General features: G+C 38.8%; 1 protein-coding gene across 1 annotated transcript in view; it reads right to left on the bottom strand.

Annotated features, from left to right (window-relative positions):
• The window catches only part of RELN (reelin), a 250,778-nt gene that overhangs the window by 8,063 nt on the left and 220,426 nt on the right, over positions 1 to 22,289 (bottom strand). Inside the window, 12 exon segments of the mRNA XM_042467668.1 lie at positions 6,229 to 6,327; positions 7,792 to 7,989; positions 9,828 to 10,047; positions 12,081 to 12,238; positions 12,706 to 12,867; positions 13,585 to 13,658; positions 14,161 to 14,336; positions 15,448 to 15,690; positions 16,957 to 17,063; positions 17,508 to 17,683; positions 18,106 to 18,283; positions 20,174 to 20,388. Coding sequence (XP_042323602.1) covers positions 6,229 to 6,327; positions 7,792 to 7,989; positions 9,828 to 10,047; positions 12,081 to 12,238; positions 12,706 to 12,867; positions 13,585 to 13,658; positions 14,161 to 14,336; positions 15,448 to 15,690; positions 16,957 to 17,063; positions 17,508 to 17,683; positions 18,106 to 18,283; positions 20,174 to 20,388 — 2,006 coding nt within the window.

Below are 22,289 nucleotides of genomic sequence, written 5' to 3'. Positions count from 1 at the left end.
GAATGTTCCAGCAATTGAGTTTGGGAGTCAAGAGATTTTTTTTCTGTTGTAACAAAAAGGTCTAGATTCTACACGTTTAGTCACAACATTACCTGTAGCAATTACAAATTCTTATCTGATGGTATTTGCTCAGGTCAAAAAAGATTTGTGTGGCAGATATATCTCACCACACACTTTTGTGATCCACAGCAAATACTGCACTCTTTATGGCTGTAGTAACAACCTGTGTTTTAGGCAACGGTTTTGTATAATGGTCAGAGAAAAAGCTTATTTTTAATCTGTCTATATTGAAGTTGACTTGCTCTTGGCTATTGCTTTAAATCAGGTATCAATTGAGAATAAGGAAACAATCAGAGATGAGAATTGCACAGGTCTACTCTGCACATCAAACCCCATATTATGAAGAAAAATAGGCTAAATTGTAGACCATGAATACTTATAATACTTATTTCCCTGTATCTATTCATACGTTCTCTCTATATGTACTATGCAAGGGGTGAGTGGAGCTGCAATTAGAGTTATTCATATGTACACACATAGGCTCCTTCACATGACTGGAAGCTTGAAGGAGCCTACCACAGTTCATACCTTCTAGTGTTTCTACTGAACACACATAGAGGTAAGGAAAATATCCCATGTCTCATTCTGCATATTTAGAAATGCAGTAAGGAAACAAATTAATAGGCTTACACAGTGGTGTCACTGGAAGGGGGGGATGAATTGCACCAGATGACACCTCAGAGAACACCTGGTTGTTCTCTCCTCCAACTGTGGAGTGTGCATGTGGTGCTACTGCTGCGGCCCACCACTTATCTGCTGCTGTGGCTCTCAAGAGAGCAAAAGCTGCAAAGAAAGAGGGATGGATGCATGCTTCAGCCCCCTCCTTTGCCACTGCCCTGGCACTTTGGGTTAAGTGAGCCAAGGCAAAGAGGGAAAAGGTAGGGATGTCTGCATGCTTGCCCCTCCTTCCTCATTGCCTTGGATCGCTTGCCTCAGCATATCCCTTCTTCCCTGGTGCCTTGGCTTGCTCACCCAAGCTGGCCAAGGTCCTGGGGAAGGAGGGGCAACCTGTACTGGGTGCAACCAACACTAAGGACGTGACTGGGCTAACATTTTCCTGTGACATTTGTTGGAATTAATCATAAGTAAAAGTTAGAACTAAAGAAGCAGCATGACCATTACTATCTCATCCTGGGGTTCTTGCTCAGGGAATTCTAGGATTTACACTTGGAGAGATAGATATTTATGTCTTTATATGACATGATGTCCCTAGAACTACAACTTGTAAAGTTCCATATTTTTTGCCAGCATTTTCTATTGCCCATTAAAATGGAAAGATCAGGAGATAACTGGATTCAGGAAAGAAGGACGTAAACCATAATAATAAGGAATAGTGGAGGCTAGTATGCAACCGTCCTTAATGTATATCTAGCTGTTGGTAGAGTGGAGGGAAACCCCAAGCCTAATCCTGTCTATCAGGGATCCCTATCTGGTTGGTAGATCTTCACTGATTATATTCTACCCACTTCTTGAGCCCTGGCAATTCATAAAGTAGACTTGGTAAAAGAAAAGCAAGGTCACTGCCCTCTGTGGGCAGTGAGTCAGTTTCACTCTTCCCTTATTTTCCCTGACAGGGGGAGGCTCGGCTAAAGTCTGAAGTGAGGACTCAGTTTGTTCCTGAAAAACTAGCTACATTTGCCCACTGACACTTCTCCATTGACTTTCCCAGCACAGTGAATTCCCCCACTCTCCTCACATCATGCTCCGGCTGATGTTCCAGTTGGGGAGACAGTGACATCAGGAGACAGGGCCATACCTTTGCTGTCACAGGATGTGACCACATCCCCTGAGTTTATCTAGATGATAGAGGGTAGTGGTACAGGAGATGTGCCCTGACATCTCAAATCATGGCCCTAACCCTGCATTAGAATGCACTGGAATGTCCCTTCTCCTTTTTGTCCATTGGAAGTGGATCACATGATTGGGTTTTACTTCTGTAAGTTAGGTGCGGTACAGACTGCCCAAAAAGAGTGGCCTGCCAGCACCTGTTTTTCCACCAGAGGGAAGCCTCAGCCACCAAACCACGAGGCTTCCCACCGGCAGAAAAAGAACCCACAAAAAGCAGGTTCTTTTGAAGCCGCTGTGGTGGCGTAACAAGTGCACCACTGATGCACTTGTTACGTAAGTGCCACATGGTGCCATGTGACTGCCGCATAGCACTTACGTAACAAAGGTGGCACCCATGTATACAGGGTGCCGCCATTGTTATGCCCTCATCACGTGTGAGGGTTGCGGGGAATGTGGGCGCTCCACCCTCAGCCAACCCCTAGCATGTGATGAGGGTGCATAAAAGGCCCGTATGTACTGGACCTAAGTATCCTGTGTGATAGATAAAACAAAGATTCTACATTTGGAGACAGTGCACTAGGCCAAAGACTGTTCCTGCATTCCCTTGTGTACAAAACAGGAATCTGCTGGAAGCATGTATGAACTTTCCCTTAAATGAGAATACAGGTAGTGTAATTGTGTAACTACAATCACAGAGGGTGTCATTACTTTTGAAAATGGTGTAAAAGGCTCTTTTTTTTTGGGGGGGGGGAGAAAATAACTAAATGAGAAAAATTATACACATGACATAATTTCTTCTTCTGTATTGTCTTTTAAATATCTGAGCTCTGTACTCTTTTGCATTGGATCACCCTTCTTGCAGGTCATCTGGCAAATATATCTAGTTAATCATAATATGTTCATTTCCAGTTACATGTCTAGTTCCTCCTGAGCTTTTTAATACATGCTCAGATGATGGAGTTTCTGTTAATTCCTATGTACAAACTTTAGTTGGCTCCTTAGTGCTGTTATTAATTAGGACTCATTAGTGATGTGCCGGCTTCAGGTGCCACAATTGTTTGATTAACCATTCTTCTCTATTGATTAGAAACACTCTCTTTTCAGTGTCATTTTGAAGGAGATTTGCTAGGCTCACTCTACTGAGACTCAGATGGCAGATTAATATAATTTTTTCCTCCCAGCTTTCCATGGACTTCACAGACTTACTTTTGTTAGCTGCTGTTAGCTCAAAATTGTAAAACTACAAGAAACAAGAGGGTCTTACAACAAAATGCTGCAGGATATCCCTGGTGTACATATATTTTACTTGAAATGAAAGTGCTGAAAAATAAAAGTCAACATCCAAGAGAGGACTCTTGCCCTAGCATCGGTTTTGCTCTCGCTATGTTGAATGGCACACGGCATCACAGCGCCCTGGGGCATGTGTCATGTGGATATGTCACCCTGACTACGCCCCCAGTCCGGCCTTAATGGCCCCCATACCCCCAAACTGTCTTGGTATGAATCAGGATCTATTCATACAATGAGACAGTTGCCTCCCCTTTTTCTTATATTCCAATACCATTTTTCCTGGGTCTTATCATCTCAATAATTAGTATTTGGGAAGGGCTGAATACACCCAGTCCTTCCCAAATATTAATCAGGCAGTTTTTGGAATGTCCTTCTTTAGTTTTTCCTCAAAACCTTTCTTTGTACTTTTCGACTAAGGAGATTATCACACACGCATCTCTCCCGAAACTGTTGAGGCTTTTTAAACACCTGAAACAGCAACGATTCTTATCACATTACCATGCAATTGCAAATTGATAACAGGCTGTCCATTAATCTTCTTGCACTACTGTTCTGTTTACTTGTTAGGTATCCAAACTTAATCAGTAAAGAAGTCTTCCCTTTGGCAGTGGCACATGTGCAGTGAAAGCCCTTTAAATCCTATTTTTACTGGCCCAGATGAAATGGTTACTTCATCAGCATTAAGAAGTCTTGCTTTCAATGGGAATGGTGTGTGTGTGTGTGTGTGAAGGCCCTTTAAATCTCATTTTTACTGCTCCAGATTAAATAGTTGCCTTGTCAGAACTAAGAAGTCTTGCTTTCAATAGTAATGGTGTCTGTTCGTGTCCATGTGGAGAAAGCTCTTTAAATCCCCTTTCTTCTGCCCAAGAGGGATTGCCTCCCCAGCAGTAAAAAGTATTGTGTTCATTAGGAATGGGGAGGGGTGCAGTGAAATCAGTTTAAATCTCCTTCTCTCTGAGTTATCCTGAAATGACCTATCACACGTACTTCAATAATGGCCTAACTGTGGGATTGACAGTTATTCACAGGATTTCCCCCATTCATTAAAAGCAGCAGCAGTTACTGCCTGGCCACAATGTGGTGTGATAAAATCTGTGGATAACAATCCCGCTTCTATCCCACTACTGAAGAACCATATGATAATCTCCCAAATCTACAGATACCAAACTATTCTGTGTGGATTGTGCCATCTGAGCTACATAAAGACTTAATGTTACTATTAATATATTCAACTTTGTATTTTTAATATATTTTATGTTTTTAATATATTTTATGATGCTCCTTTTATTAATTTTTGTAAACCATATTGATGACCACTGCAGTAGAAAAGCAACAGACAAACAGAATAAAACCCAAGAGACCTTGTGATCATTTAAGATCAAATGATGATCTTAGGAAATTTTCCTTGTTTTATATCTAAAAGCTTAATTTCCTCCTTCCTCCTTTCCTTCTGTTAATTTTAAACTATGTACTTCTTACATTTACACATCTTTGGCCTTGGATTTACTGAAACTACACATGTTCTACTTCCATTTGGAATAGAAAAAGACCCTCAAAATACATTCTGTATTCCGTATGCATAATTATACATGAGGTACACCATGGCAGTCATGAATAAGGCACATCCTTCTCCCACTTCAAACATAAATTTTCATGTTATGGAGGCAGAGCCCAGCGAGGTGTGTAAACGAAAAGGGAGGGGAGTCAAGCATGAATAATAATTTAGTGTTGGATAAAGGCTGTAAATTGTGGGAGGCATGGATGCCATGCAAGCAGGTGCCTTTCAGTGCAAAGGAGACCAAGGTTAACTGGAGATGAAGTAATCTGAGTTGCTGCTGTCATCTGCGCTCATTTAAATTAGGGCTATCAATAGACAAAAGTGAGAGGTTTGTATATAAATTTATTTCTTCTGTTAAAACTGCTCAATGGCAGCATGTTGGCTTTGGGATTCAGAGAGTTATATTCCAAAAGGCAACTCGCAGGCCACTAAAACATGAATAGGAACTGGTACACATCAGGCAGGTTTAGTTCCTTGTACAGGTATACCTCAGTTAACAAAGCAGATATGTTCCTACCCATTATTTATTTAACAGACACCTTGTTCCAAGATGTAAAAATAGCTTAGTCAAAATTAATGTAGTGGGACCAGCAACCCTATCTAAACTATTAGTGTTACTAACAGTGCAATTGGTAAATAGTGGGGAAAATATGGTAGCAGTTAATTTGATTAATGCTTCAAGCCCTAATTTAAATGTGAACCAAGAAACCCATAGGTTAAACAGCTAATCAAATTTGTGAGGCTTTAATCTAAACTCCAGTTCCTATCAGGTTGACTTTTTATACGTTTTCAATGAAATAACATTTCAACCTATCTATTGGGAAGGCACACCTCTCTCAGCCAACCACTGTAGCGATGAATCCCAGCCCGTCATGACACTAGAATGTCAGGAACTAAATTGTTAGAGAAAAAGTAGATCATCTTTCTGTGATGTAATAAGCATACACTGATTATTCTGAGGGTGACACCACTTTAGCTGGGGGAAAGAAGAATCAACAGGGCAAAGACATGTTTACTTTGTAAAACTGTGGTAAGGGAATGAATATCATGCTCTCAGTCCATAGAAACCTGCTATAATGAACAATACCCTGCTAACTATAACACACACGGACAATCCAGAGTAAGGCATTAGATGCTAATACTGGAGCCCAACACAAACATAACATTACTTTGCACAAGACCTACACATTCTCACTGTTTTATAACGGTGCTGTAAAGGATGCAAATTATCTTCACATGCCATCTTAACTGTTGATAACATACATTCCTTTTACACTGTCAAGGCATAAGGCACTGATGCACAAGCACACTAGCATTCAAGAACAGTTCAAACCCCATATTTCCCCCCCTGCATTTCACAACAATGCACAATGCATTCCTCTGCCTTACAGCTTCAAAACAAAGCATTTCTCCACACCCCTTTAAACAGGAGCACTTTTTGACTAAACTGAGTCTTTTCCCCATGATGGAGGAAAATGAGTATTTCTGAAGATGGGGGTGGTGGTGATATGAGATCATGTTTTTATACTTACTGAACAACTTCTACATGGTCCAGAGCCCACTGATCATGGCCTGTGCCATTGTGGCGAGGTTGCCACCAGCGAAGTAGCACTCCTTTCATTCGTGCCTCCCTAAAGTGACAGACAGAGGAGCCATTTGACAGGAGAGAAAAGTAACATACAACATGAGTTACGGTTTTTCCTTGAGGCACTTTCTGTTGTCTTCAGATGTTTGCTTTAATCATGAACACAAAGCCTGGATTTAATTACATTTCTAGCTCTTGAGATCCAACCTCTCTTATCTGCATATCACATGTATTCTGAAAGAGGCATACCAGCAAGTTTGTATTGTGAAATAAACAAAAAAATAAACACTAAACAAAAGCCAGGCACATTGCTTGAATTATCATGGGCTGTTTTACAATTGTGCTGCAAATTATGCAAATCATCTTCACATGCCAGCTTAATTGTTGAGAGCACACATTTGTTTTACAGATTTATTAAGGGATAACTTTTTTTTAGAAGAATGGGATGGGGTGGGTATGGTAAGTACACTGAAGCTAATCAATAGGCTTTTAGCTGCCATGGTGCAAAGCAGTGGCTCACATGGGAACTAAAATTATATGGTTTTGTATAGACTGTTTTGCAATGATTGTGATGCCACAAGATTGTATATCATACCCAACAAGACTGGGGGACATTTGCAGGGTAAAGGTGCATATCCCTAAAAGTGTGAAACCCTTCATTCATCACTCTTCTCTGTGTATTCTCATTAGCTATTTCCCCACACTTGATTGGAAAATCCGGTCTTGTAATGTGGTAGGATAATGTGGTAGAGTAAACAAGGGACTGCAAAGGAAATATAGCTGATAAGGGAAATATTGTATAGGCTCATCCATGTACTATTTCTTTCCTTCCACACTGACAAGAATCATGTTGGGGATGTTGAATTTGTTGCTCATTGTTTAGTGTAAACTTCATTTATTTGCTTTAGTACAAGCAACTAAGGGCCAAAGCAGACTGGCAGCTTAGAGCAGCTTCTGGCCGTTCCAGCCACAATTGGCCTGCAATTGGTTGTGGACTGCAACAACCAGATGGTCTACTCTGAAAGCAGGCTGCCAACAAGCAGTGGCTTTTCACTATTCCTTTTTCCAGCAGCTCTGGGTCATCTCAGAGCAGTTTCTGGCTGTGCTGGGGATGTGCGCTGCATGTTATGTCTCTGAAGAGGTTGGAAGCTGCACCTTTTGGCCTATCTCTTTTGGGCCTTAGACAAACATAACAGCATTATCTATAAGCTTTTATAGCTGGAAAATATATAATTAAATAGAGGCAACCTATTTTTCCTTTAAACTAGATTAATACAGATATTTTGGCCATCAATGGTTTTCTTTCACAGACTAACTTAAAAAAAAAGATTTTAAAAAATCTTTAATTTTTTTAAGTTCTTTAATTAAAAGGCCTTTTTTCAGTAATAAAGGTGTTGGTCATCCTCCTCCAAGTAAAGCCCCATTATTCTAAGCCCTACCCCATTATTACTTAACTGTTTTTGTATAGACTGTCTGCTGTAGAATAGAGTGTAATATTATTATTACTTACAGTGGTACATTGTAAGATACTCTTTGGGCTTGTATGAAGTCCTTTGGTTGATGTTGTGCAATGACTTGCCATGTGATTCCATTATTTACGCTGTACTGAAGCAAGACTGCTTTGTCCACAGTGTTAGGATCACTCAGATTTGTGTTGCAACTGTCAGTTTGTGAAAGGCTTCCAATTTGCAAAACAAACATTATTTTGCTGGGGCAAAAAATACAGAAAGGGATGAAATAAAAAGAGGGGGAAATGTTTTACTCCATGACTAAAAAGAGCTCACAAGCACAATATTACCAAAACCATGACCATGACAAAAAAGCTCTATTTGTAATTTGCAAATCAGATCTTTTAATAATGTGAAAGGTAAAATTCTTGCAAGAAGTTCTCTGTTAATTATTTCATAAAAATTTAGGGGAAATATTTAGGGGAAGGCACCAGATCCCATCTGATCTTGGAAGTTAAGCAGGGTAAAGCCTGGTTAGTTCTTGGCAGTGTGTGTTTCTGGGGGAGCACCAAGGAATACCAGGTGTTGTGGAATATATTTCAGAGGAAGGCAATGGTAAACAACCTCTGAATATTCCTGGCCTAAGAAAACCCTATGAAATTCATGAGGTTGCCATATGTCAAGAGGCGACTTGAAGGTGTGCACAGAGACACACAGAGCCTGATATAGCTTTTTCCTAGAAGGAAACAACCCCCACCATTTATCCCTCACACTCCATTTCTTATTCTCATGCTCCATTTAGTAGGAAATAGTGGAATTCCAAAGGCTGCCTACTTATCCCTGATATGGTGTTTCAGAATCAATCATCAACCTCTGTTGACACTGACCCTCTGTGCTTTGGGCAAAGGAACTCTTAGATGCTCCAAACTACTGTACAATTTCCAAGAAGCAATTAGGACAATTTCTTGCTACTAATTGACATATGAGAGCCACCAGTTTTTGTCTGATCTTTCAGCTACCAACATCTCGCCATCTATTAAAAATGAGTTCAGAGTCATTTTCATTTATTAATCCGTTAATGCTTTTTCCATTGAATGTTACAGGTCCATTCAATCATTCCCTTACTCTGTCATATCTCTGGGTTTTTGAACATAAGAATTCTGCAACAAAATTCAATTGAATGTGATTACATTTTTGCATTATCTAGGATGCTGCTGGGTATGTGAGGATGTTTGGGGTGGGGCTTATGTGTATGCTACACCCCACCATCCATTTGTCCCTTAAGCCTGCAAGAGGCTTTAGTGTGTTTGTGTTTAAATAAGAGAATGGGATGGTGCCTTCTTGGTCCTGCCTCTATCTGCACTATCAGTGGTGCATCTTAAAAGGAACCACTGTGAACATACAGCTATATATGTGAAGACACACTACATGTCCAAGAACATGATCAGGGCATAGCAGCTATGCTTGTAAGTGCCCCCGAGTCTTGCTGAATGCATAGATAACACTGCTGAGGTCAAAATGACACAGTAGTGTTTCCCAAACTTTGGTCCTCCAGGTGTTTTGGACTTCAGCTCTTAGAATTCTTGTGCCAGTCAAGCTGGATAGGGCCTCTGGGAGTTGAATTTCAAAACACTTGGGGGTTCAAAGTTCGGAAACCTTTGGGTCACAGTGACACTGGGTGTGGTGCCACTTTATTTTCTATATGTAGGTCAGATCCATGGTGGGAACAAAAGAACAGATAGAAACAATTCTTAAAATTGTTGTTTTAAAAGTTATTCTTTATCTCTGTTCATCTCTATCCACAGTATGGATTAATGCTTAAAATGGGACTTGGGAGATCAGTGTCTGCATCTCCACCAAGCCATAAAACTCAGTGCATAACCTTGGTATATCTTACTTGGTTTGAACCACTTCATTGGCTTGTTGTGAGGATATACTATGTATGTGGAGAGTAATATATTCTGCTTTGAGCTCACTGGAAGAAAGGTGGAATAGTAAATGTAATAATAATCCATTTAATACTATTGCATTCAATAATACACTAACGTTCTCATGCTATCTTTAAAGGCAACATTTCAAATTTATAACATGAAATTACCTTGCTCTGGTCAAATCCAGTGGCTTACTTATAGCTTGTCTTATTTGGCATCCATTGAAATACAGTGAATCTCCATGTGCATATGGTGCCAGCTGTCCACACCCATTTCCTATAACGCCACCCTGAATTGTTTCCCAGTTTATTTCTGTTACTCTTGCTGATTCAAAATTGTCTTTAATATAACTGGGAAGGTCATGGCTGAAAAGAGAGCAGTCATCGCCTAAAAGGAATAAATGAAATTTATAATGCTGACAAGCATCAAGGCACTGTAATTGAGAATTTATGTTCATGTTTTAAGAACAGCCTGCACTAAGATGAAGTCCTTGAACTTGGGTGGAAGAAATGTGAAAGCCCAGAATGTGCTGCATGAAATATTACTCCTGCATTGCACTAAGGTCTTTCTCTCCTGACAGTTTAGAAGTCGAGACAAACACTCCTATACAATGTTTGCTTGTTTTCAAGCACCATAAAAAGACAAGTGGATTTTCACAACCTTTCTTTCTCTAGTTTTGCAACCTTATGAAAACTAAGTTATAAATATATATATTTAAAATGTCGTAGAGCAGACATCTTTATTTGCTGCTCTGCAAATAGGGTTAAGAACATTTGCCCTATTGAATCATACTGTACTTGTTTTAACATTAAGTGATATAGTTGCCAGCTGAATCTACTAATTCTCAAAAGCATAATTTACATACCATAGCAAAAATACTATTGCCATGCCACTGCCTATGTTAACAGCAGTTGGGAATAGAGAAGCAAACCATTTATGCCTAATAACTGAAAACACCATGTATAAAACAAAGACAGTTTATTATTTCCAGAGATCCTGTGAATATAGAATAATTATTGCCCCATTGGAGGAACTCTGACATTAGTGATGCAAGCATTAACATATTGGGGAGTGTTTTCTTATCATTATGACATTGGAGGTATAAGCTTGGTAAGATCCTAATCATAAATGCCATCCAAATTTATAGCTCACTGTAAATGCTTGGGTATTTTTGGATTGTTAGGGTGGCAATGCCCTTCCTAGTTCAATATTGAAAAACAGGAATGTTTCCATTAATATAAACTGCAAGCTTGTTGTTGTAGGGAGTAGGGATAATCTGTTTTGTGCAAAAAAAACCCCACATCATTTTCCGAGGCAGATGAAATCTGAATATCCTTTGAGTAGGCGGGGTAGGGAATCTTCACACTCCTGGATGTTGGGGGAACACTGGCCAGGCTGGTTAATGCTAATGAAAAATACTGAAATTGTTCCACAAATTCCCAGGAATAGCCATCTATTACTATGAATTTAAGACAGCATTCCAAAGGCTGTATTATTGTGGTTTAGGGCCAACTATTTGTTTCCACTGACTATGTTTGATTATGTTGATGTTAACAGTTATCTTTATATTGAGTTTAATCTCACAGATTGCATTATTATGGATGAAACCTTTATAGATGTTGTCATTGGTGAGTAATATAAATGTATTACTCACCAATGTATAAATGTATCACTTAAGTTATTTTATACATTTATACACATGGCATAGTATAACTGAACTCATTTTCTGCTTCTATTGGTTGTTCTTGAGTTGGTTGGCTTGTCATTACTATGTTTACTGAATGGTGATTTACTAACTGAGCTTTTGGTGAAGTTTTCCTCTCCCTTATTATGTTCCTTATTGAATTTCTTTGTTCCCTATCATTTAGGGTATTTTACCATTTGGACATCACTGCTTTAGATCCTTTGCTATGTGTCCCTAAATTTTACCCTCGGCTTATCCACAGGTCATAGCAAAAGCCATAATTTTGGCCCCCAAATTTGCCCTCGACTTATACATGAGGTCGACTTATAGTCGAGTATATATGGTATGTTTTCATACATCAGTTTAACATTCTTACACTGAGGCTGAATTTGCATTAGAGAAATAATGTGGTTTGACACCACTAACTGCCATGGTTCAATGCCATGGAATTTAGGGATTTGCAGTTTTGTGCGATATTTAGCCTTCTCTGTCAGAGAGCTCTGGTGTCGCAACAAACTACAAATTCCAGAATTCCATAGGATGGAGCCATAGCAGTTAAAATGGTGTCAAACTGCATTATTTTTGCAGTGCAGATTCAGCCTGTTTGTCTAGATAGCTTAGTGAACTTTAAATTACTACCTTGCGCTTAATAAAAGTGTGTTGGGTTGTAGACCATGTTTATTGTTTCCTACTGAATTAAATGGAATAGGACTGGATTGTTAAAATTGGAAGAGACCTTGGTATCCTTCATCGCAAATGCAAACAGCTCCAGTAGTGCAGTATCCATGGCCACTGCAGAGTTTTGGACATGCTTCTCCAATGTAGACATGATCTATAGCCCAGCTTTGTTTTTCTGGCTCGTCTCCTTTTTGAATCCACCGGAACTGAGTTGCACTACAAATAAAACCAATTCAAAAGGTCATTTTTTAATAATATGCTGATGAATTTTGTACATTATATTTGCACACAATATACACATTTTAGGCCATGGGTGGCAGTCTCCTACATCTTTGGGATAAATTCCACCGTCTTCTGTGCATTACAGTTCTAATATTTCCAAATGTCTATTTCAAGAGACTAGAATATGCAGGACATTAAAACCACATGCTTCATTTTCTCCAATACATAAAAAAGTAATAAAACATTATGTCATGTGAAGCTCTCGGTATGTTAGAAACTCTCTGGTAGGCACTATTTATTTTTGCTAAGGCAAAACATTTTGAAAATAATATTTATTAAGTATCATGCTAGACCAAAAAAATGCTTTTTAAAATTGTCTCTTCTTCTGTGCCACGAAAAAAATGCCAGCTCAACAGATGAGATTTTATTGCAACACATTCAATGACCTTTTGATTACTTACCTGGATGAGACGTGATCAGGCAACTGGATAGTTATTCTCTTCCAAGTGGAGCTGTTGACAGAGTTATAGATAGTGGCTTCATGGAATTGAAATGGGGAACAGCCAACGCTATTAGAAGAGGATGGGAGACAGTGCGTCTGGACAAGCTGCCATGAATCTGACCTGAAGGAAGCACAGGATATAATATTGTTAAGGCAGCTGAACACAATAATAAAAAGAACAAGTGTCTACTAAAGGACATTGAGATCTGTGTATTTTTAAAACATTATCTTCAACAATATTTTCCCAGTGAGGTTGAAAAAAGCACCAAAGCACCTTCAGCCTTGGCTCAAACATGACATTTCTTTCCCCCACCACAGTATGTAAGAGAATTGTTTAACAGAGGGGTGGTGAATGTGCAGTCCACAATCCACGAGCACCTCTCAAACTCCAATTTCTGTAGTCCTTGGTGCTCAACAGAACATCCTCAGACCAATTTTTGGATATTCCCAGGGCATTTTTAGACTTTAGGATCGCCAAAGGGTATCAAAACTACTGCAAAGTTTTGTCCCCTCCTCACTCCCCCTGATCCCCTTTAGCATGAGCTGAACCCAAAATGGGCAAAAATGGTTTTAAAATGAAAGTAAAAGTGGCATTGCATCAGTTCTGCTTTTGGCTTGTCAGCATGAAGCAACCCACTGAGTGTGTATAATGATGTATTGGTGAGGTATTTTATTACTTGGATCTATGTTAATGAATTTTTTTTAACATGTATTAGGTTATGCTTGTATACATATACTATAAATACAGAAAACAAAAGGGTTTTTAAATGTTTTGATATGTTAACATACATGCCCTTTGTACAACATCTTCCATTGTGACCATCATTAAAAAAATTACCTAGCATCCTTGGTGTACTCTAACATTACAGAATGGAGGTCTCCACAGGATGTTGCTTCACAGCCAACCACAATCTGTAACAGTTAACAATCATTATGTTTTTCCAACTTTGACATCCTCTTTATCTACCTCCTTCTTGACTGAAATTTACTGTCCTGAGTGCACATTCTGACAGACTATTGCATGCACAGATCTGAGATGCCCAATTTAACAGAAATACTAAAATTTCCTAAGCAATGGTAGTATTGCTATAATCCCATTCCATTTGTTAATAACAACAAAAAGGACTTCCTGCAGATGAAAACATGCCACTCTTATTAACAGAACCCAATATGTTTATTCCTTCCTTTAGCTATAACTAGAGCTTGGATAGTACTCTTTGAATATTAATAATGTTGATGTATTCATATTAATCCTCTGTTGTTGTACTAATGATTCCCATAAATTCCAATCAACAAGATATATTCAATATTTGTTAGAAATCTGAACTTAACATCCCACTTGGATTTAGGGGCCAATCTTACTGAGTAAGCGTGTTTTTTTTTTTACACTTAATAAACAGAAGCTACTTCTTACTTTAAACTGTATCATATATCCTGGTTGTATAATGAGTTCCCGAGAGGACAGGATATTATGTGTCTGATCCTTCTTCTTATTGGGCCAGTAGAGATGAAATGATGGATTGCCACAGAATCCTGCAGTCCTGACTGCATTTGGATAGAAACTCCAGTTCTCTTCATGGGAAATGCCTTCTATTAATACCAATTAGACAAAATTAATTGGACGTCTCATAACGTTCTGGTAAATACTGAATTGCTGAAGTATTTTTAAATATTCATAGTATTTAGATATATGTGCATAATTTTTAAAAACATTCTAAAAAAGCATTGGTCAGATTGGCAAGTAGTTAGCGTTAGAGTTCTTGATACCAAAGCCATAGTATATGCAAACTTGTATTCACTTTCCTTAACAGAGCTCTCTGAGTAGAGGTGGGTAACTAAGATTTTTCACTTCATGCTGGGTACTCAGACAACTGGATATAGGAGAAACACATATAGTATACTATCCCTCTCAGAATCCTCAAGGAAACAAAATTAAAAGAATGGTCATACACTCATCAAATGGAGGGCCATATGGATCTCTAGCCCTTAGCATTTGTCCAACTTTACTGACATTTGTTGTCGGCCATGGCATGCTCAGACAACACAAATTGTTTAAATCATTCCATTCCATTTCAAAATATAATATGATTAACTGTATCTAGGAAACTGTCTTGTAGAATGTTTATTCTTTGATAATGACTAATAACTTCAAAGACAGTCCTTCTACATTGTAACAGATAAAGGTAAAGGTTTCCCCTTTGATGTGATTGTCAAGTCTTGCCTGACTGTAGGGGATAGTGCTCATCTCTGTTACTTAGCCGAGGGAGCCAACATTGTCAAAGATGACTCTGTGATCATCATCATCATCATCATCAAACCTTTATTACAGTCAACAGACCTGACTCTGTGATCATGTGGCCAGAATGACTGCACAGAATGCTATTATCTTCCCACTGAAGTAGTATCTATTTATCTACTTGCACTTTTACATGCTTTCAAACTGCTAGGGTGACAGAAGCTGGGCCTAGTGATGGGAGCTCACGCCATCACCTGGCGCTTGGGTCTCAAACTGCCAACCTGCCAATCGTCAGAGTCTTAACCACTGAGCCACTGTATCCCATCATATGTGAGAAAATATTTGGGACAATTTGTTTAGAAAGCTTCCTGTTTATTTTTTAAAGAAATGTGGACTTGAAATTTTATCATCACCATCACCATCATCTCTTCAGATTGAAAAAGTATTTATCCACTTGACCCTTACCATCATCAAATGTATCTACCAGTTGACTTGGATTGATTTCTGCTCCTCCAATGAGAACATTATCTAGTGCCCACTGAGCACGATCAAAGCCTGAAACCACAATTCCATTGTTAATCACAAATGGCTGCCACCAACGCAGGCGGGTTGTATTGGTCAGAGCATCTTCTGGAAGCAATATGTAATCATGCCTTATGGAGATGTACTTTTGATAATCCATTTCATGAAGCAATCTCCAAGATATTCCTGTATTAGAAAGGATTCAACATAAAAGCAAGAAACTGATCATCATCTGAGAGTTTATACTGAGGCTGGACCTCAAATAATGAAATTCAAATACCTGGCACATTGTGGATTCAGTAGGTGACCTTGAGCTGCTCATACCTTTATTATTCCTTTTAATAATTCTAGTTCCCAAGAGTTTGAAAATGAGTAAGGCAGGGACTGTACACCACTCGCCTACTGACATCTTGATCCTCAAGCTCTGTATGTGTGCCTATAACTGCTGTATATGTGCCTGTTTAATGCTTTCAGAGCCTTGTGACTTGTAGTTTTATTAACATCAAAACTGTAGGAATGCTTTATTTTAGCCATTTATTAATGCTGAAGAATTTTAAGAATGCACCAAAAGAAAGGTTGTATAAGCAATTTAAAGTAAAGAAGTAACACAAATGATCAATGTAAAAATAAGTATGACATCTCTGATTTTCCAGCTGAATAACTCTTTTCTCACAATAAGCAATTCTTGATCATTTGATTAACTCTTAAAATAAGCAGTGCCAGGATTCTTAATAAAAATGTGAATACAAATAAGATCATTTCATCCAGTTTCCTCTGGAATTCAGGAAAATATTGTTCAAGGAGAAGGATGATGTAGATATGAAAATATATTTCTGAACATGAAACAGTTTTATTTGGAAGACACCCAAAATGTGTGGAAAAGACAAGGTTTTCAATAAACTGACCTCTTTACCTCTAAATTATGCTTATACATGCCATAGACATAGGCTTTTCTGTGATATCTCCCCTCTTCATTTTCATGACTATTATTTATATCAATAAGGTATAAAGCAGGTATCATCTAAGTGTACTGGGAGCTTATTGCACAGCTTTAAAAAGCGGCTTACGTCTTCCAAATTGAATTCTAATTCGGGCTGCATCCTGATACTATTGCACATGTTTTTGCTGCCGACACCGCAGGGCGGGTGCATCCCTGGTAATTTCTGGCTAGAATCTGAGTTCAGCCGGCCAATTTACATCTCAATTCGGGAGATGTAAGCTGCTTTTTAAAGTTGTGTGATAAGGTCCCTGGATTAGGGGCTCTGAACTGCAGCAGTGTGTTTAGATAACTAGACCTTTCTGGTAAATACAGATTCAGAGCAAGAGGTCAGCTCTATTTCATCCTATACTTTTGCCAATAAGCAAAGTTTTTCCTTTGCATATTTTTTAAATGTTAAGATGCTTAAACATATGCAGAAATATTTTTCAGGTTCCATCGAAACAGACACTTGCCTCCATCAGTTGAATAATCTAATAGAACTCCTTCCTTCCGACATGTTGGTCTGTGACAAGTTGTCATATTGTTTTCACTTCCAATTCTTCCCCAGTATTGTAAAAATCTGAATGAGAACATATTAGCATGGAACTGTAAAATCAAATGACACTAAGAAAATAGCATTGCCCCCCACCCAATAAAAATTAAGTGTGTCTGAAACAAACACAGCTGATATTTATACAAGTAAGAATAAAATGAATACAGATTTGGAACTAAACTGAAAAGATTATAGTTACTGAGCATAATGACACCAGAATATGAATGATGTCTTATATAGCTATGAAATTGCTGATGATATTTTAACAACTCTTTTAATACCTGATTCACTCTTTATTAAGACCAGCCTTCCTCCCTCCTTGGTTCCTTCCCAAATGGATGATTTAAGGGTGAAAATTATGTCCCATTGCCTGCTCTCACTGCAATCTAGTCTGCTGCTCTGTCATTATTTAAAGACAACTTAGGTTAAAATGCATTTGCTCTGTGCAGTCTATTAAGTACCCTGACATACTTTGCACCCCGCAAATCCAAATCTTGAGTGACAGCCTGTCTCACTGTAGTGCCTCCAAAATACAGAGCTGTGTCTTCTGCTAGAATTCCACATTCCATGCAAGCAGTGCCTCCTTCCAGAGACATCCATAAATCTTGTCTAATTTCTTCGTTGTCAAAGCGCTCCTTCAAGAAAGTCTGTTAAAGGATTGTAACATTTGAGAGTGGGATCACTAAAGAAGTTATGTTTGTTTTGTAAGCAAATAGTGAGCAAAATATTATTTCCCTCATAGTGTGTGTGTATGTGTGTGTGTGTGCATGCCTTCAAGTTGCTTGTTGACTTATTGTGGCCCTATGAATTTCACAGTATGCCAACATCATTTTTACATGTGAAATAGATTTGTTGGAATATACAAGAAGCACATCTACCTTTCATTAGAGACAAATATTAAGATAAATAGATTTAGTTTTATATTCTGAAAATTGTTTTTGGTATTTGCATACCTAGATTAATTCCACCATAGATATTTTCTATTTTTTTAAAAAAACAGACATCCAAAAACATTTTTGTATCATGCATATATTTAGTGCACTACGCTCTAAATCTATATTTAGATTACCTTCAGTGTTTGAGTCAAGTAGCAGTTGGGACCAGAGAAACCTGGATCACAAATACACTGTTCTTTTAGACAGTCTCCATGGCCTCTACAGTTCTCTATACAACCAGGTCCAAGATAGAAATTATCTATGGCCCATTGCATATCAGAATACTTCTGATAGAACCTAAACCGTACTGGACTGAATTAACACATAAAGAGAAACAGAAAAACAGAGAAAGAGAAATCATTACACAGAACAAATAATGTCTGTATATCTGTCATCAACAATTACGATAATTTAAATATTTCCCTTACAGCCAAATGAAGAACAGAACAAAGATTGGCAGTGCTAGAGAAAACACTGTGTCTAATACTGAGAGGAGGATTCCCACATGAGAGTTGGGAAGGGTACACTTTTCCAGGTTACAGAAGTCCAATAGGGGCCAGCCCAGGCTGCCATCCTTATTTTGATGAAGATTAAAATGAGGATAAATTCTTTATCTCACACGAAAGTATTTCAAAAAGCTTATTTCACTGTATCTATGTCATCTATTGTATAGATCTTGTTGGAGTCGCTGCACCCAAATCATAAACAGGGTTAACATAATCTCAAGCAACCATCTGAACTGCTTGGCCTCCTAGTCTGTCACAGAAATTCAGAAGAGAAGGGATATGTTTGTGCAGTTAAACTCAGTAAGAGACAGGGAAATTTATTTTCCCAGACCTTCATGTGCCTAGGCAGGAAGGAGGGACACCTTGAGGGAAGGGCAAAACAGAACATAGGAAGACAGGTGAGTGCAAATTGCAATGACTGTTGCTGATGCTGACTTGTAGGCTCCAGAATAAGTGTCTAAGTCACTCACAATCATGATGCACTTGTGCCCAATGTCATCTACTGTATGTATTAGAGCACAGATTCAAAGCAACCAGTAACATTTCCGTACCATTCTGTTCATTCTAACCATGTTTGCCTGAATATAAGACACTGTTTTATATTTATTTTTCCTCAAGAAGACACACTATGGCTTATTATTAGGGGATGTCTTGGTTTTTATTAAATAGGGTACAACAATTTATTCAAATATAGTTAAGTCGTCTTCTTCTGGAACATTGTCATAACTCTCCAAACCCTATCACTATGTCTTATTTTCGGGGTATGGATTATATTGCGCAAATGCTTAGAAATCCTGCTACAGCTTATTTTATGGGTATGTCTTATTTTTGGGGAAACAGGGTATTTATATGACATCAGAGCCTGGGAAACAAGAGGAAACCTCTGACTGTTGGTTTCACAAAAATCTTACAGATCTTTCTAAGATTTTAAAAAAGTCTACCTTTGGAAAAGAATATGTACTGGCCTCACCATTATGAAATGAGATTTACAAGAACCAACTCCAGCTATTTTTCAGTGAACTGTGCATAGCCCTAGAGATTTTTTTTTTTGGGGGGGGGCATTGTCAGTGACTGTGGTGGGAGCTGAAAGATGTTTCAGCAAGCTGGCATTAGTCAAACTTCAGGAAGTCTACTGTGGGGAAAAACTAACCAGACTAACCAGCCATATTACCATATGAGTGTGAGCCTGCAAGAAAGATTGAAGGATTGGTCAGGAGCCTAATTCATTAGTTAGCAATGAAAAGGGGCAGATAAATAAGTATTCAAAGTTGATTGGCCCAACGTTTGCAGCCACCTTGGTCCATTAAAATAAAAAGAAGAAGAGACCTCCCTCCGGTCCATCTGCCTTGGTCCAGGCCTCAGAGGGAAAGAAGAACCAGTGGACCTCATCCCCTTCCCCACCACCATTCCCTTCTCCTTTTGTGTCACGTCTTTTAGATTGTAAGCCTGAGGGCAAGGAAGCATCTGATTAAAAATAACAATTGTAAGCTGCTCTGAGAGCCATTAGGGCTAAAGGGTGGGGTATAAATACCATAAATAAATAAATAAAATCTGGCTCCCAGGAAATATCAGCCCAGCAGACTATCTGGTCTCCAGGACCAAAGCAGTTCATCTCCACATCCCTTACCTAGAAGACATACACTGTCATATTAAACATGAAGGAAGATCAGCAGCTCCAATACCATCACATACTTACTTTCCTATTAGACTTTCAGGCAGAGAGTAGGTTATCCTCTTCCATCCTTTTGTTGGAAAGAAGACAGATGGCTGTGATACACTCCCAGAACATTTGGGATCAGCAGGTAAGCACTGAGGTATTAGGTAGCTCCAACTCACTCCAAAGTCAGTAGAAAATTGCACATGGACTTGGTTCTGGACAATCTTTTCTGAGGTTTTACACCCTACAGAAATCTAATACATGTAAAGAAAGATTTGTTGTTTTAAAAATCTTTTTTCCAGAAAGAAAAACAATGTTGAGACAGATGTATATTTATAAGACAGTATGTAGATACAGCTTGTAGCACCTTTGAGACTAATTGAAAGAAAAAAGTTGGCAGCATGAGCTTTCGTAGACTACAGTCTACTTCCTCAGATGCATTTAGTGGAGTGGAAACCAGGGACAAACATATATATGCCATTGGTATGTGAGAATGTCAATTCAAATTCAAAGTCCTTTGTGTATGGAAATGAAGTAGCAAGTCCAGTTTTAATGATGGTCAGTAGTGAACAAAGATATTGGGAACTAGCCATTGTGTATGGAAATGAAGATGCAAGACCAGTTTGGCTTTGGAAACTAGCCTGTAGGTGGGGAGATGAGTGTAGGATGCCCCCCTGAGGATGGCGTCAGATAGTATTGAAATGTGTGTAGTGAGCCAGGAAGCCATTATCCTTGTCCAGTCCATGAATGAGGAACTGTAGTTTATGGATGAACTCCAATTCTGCTGTTTCTCTTTCCAATCTTCCTTTGTGGTTCTTTTTGTTCACCAACTACATTTGGGGGACTTTCATGTGCTCATTCTCCACTGTGATTTATGCCATACTATTAAGCTTATCAGATGTCCATTTTCAGCCCGATCCAGGCATGGGTTGGAATTGGGAGAGAATGGGAGAGAATGGGTGTTATCACATGGATTTTGCCACCAATGCTGCTTGGAGTCCTCAAGCCATTCCCCAGCTGTGCTTTGGCCACTGATTTTGAAGAATGGAAAGCTTCCATTATTGGAAATGGACATCTGAAAAACTTTTATGTCATCAGTGCCCATCAGCGCTCTACATTGAGCAAACAGGCCAGTTCCTGTGCCAGAGGATAAATGGACATATATCAGACACTAGAAACGGGAATACACAAAAACCGGTGGCAGAACATTTCAGTCTCCTGGGCATTCCATCTCACCTCAGAACAGTGGTCTTTGTACAAAAGACCTATAAAGGTAGATTGGAAAGAGAAACAGCAGAATTGGAGTATATCCATAAATGACAGTTCCTCAGCCATGGATTGAACAAGGATAATGGCTTCCTGGCTCACTATACTCATTTCAACACTATACACATTTCAACAGTCTTTGAATTCAACCTCTATTTATAAGACGCTATGTTCTCTTGTTCCAAAAGGGTAAAAATCTGAGGCATACATAAGCTTTCCCCACGATTTTACTGCATGTTAGTGGAAGGACAGGAAGAGAAACCTTTATCTTCTGACTTAATAAAACAGTGTCTTATCTAGTTGACTTTTATGTTAGCCTCCTTAATTATATAGCCACCTCTCCTAGCACTATTTAAGGTATAGAGTTTTCATGTATCTAAGTTTGCACGGTGCAATAGTTTGAGCATTGGAGTAGGACTCTGGAGACCAGGGTTGAAATCCCTGCTCAGGAATGGAAACTGTCTGGGTGACCTTGGGCAAATCATATTCTCTCAGCCTCAAAGGAAGGCAAAGGCAACCCCCCCCCTTTGAAAAACAAATCTTGCCAAGAAAACCCTGTGATAGGTTTTCCTTAGAGTTTGGTAATCTACACCAGGCAAGGAAGGAGAAGGGTCTCTTACTAATATGTAGACAGCAAGATCGGTTATGGACTCCCCCTGGCATTATGATGCATTTCAAAGGACCCAGAGGTGGAGTGATCTCCCTTCTCATTTCATTTCCTTGTGTACACTCCCAAACTGGCTCTGAACAGCTGGAAAAACACTGGAGCCAGGGGAGGGTTACAAAGGGGGGTAGGAATAAAGTGCTGAATGGTCCGTCTGTAGAATGTTGGATTTAGCATTATTATTATTATTATTATTATTATTATTATTATTATTATTATTATTAT

This window comes from Sceloporus undulatus, chromosome 5, assembly GCF_019175285.1.
Source record: "Sceloporus undulatus isolate JIND9_A2432 ecotype Alabama chromosome 5, SceUnd_v1.1, whole genome shotgun sequence".
Lineage (NCBI taxonomy): Eukaryota > Metazoa > Chordata > Lepidosauria > Squamata > Phrynosomatidae > Sceloporus > Sceloporus undulatus.
The sequence above is the reverse complement of the archived record's forward strand: the minus strand, read 5'-3'. Positions and strand labels throughout refer to the sequence as shown.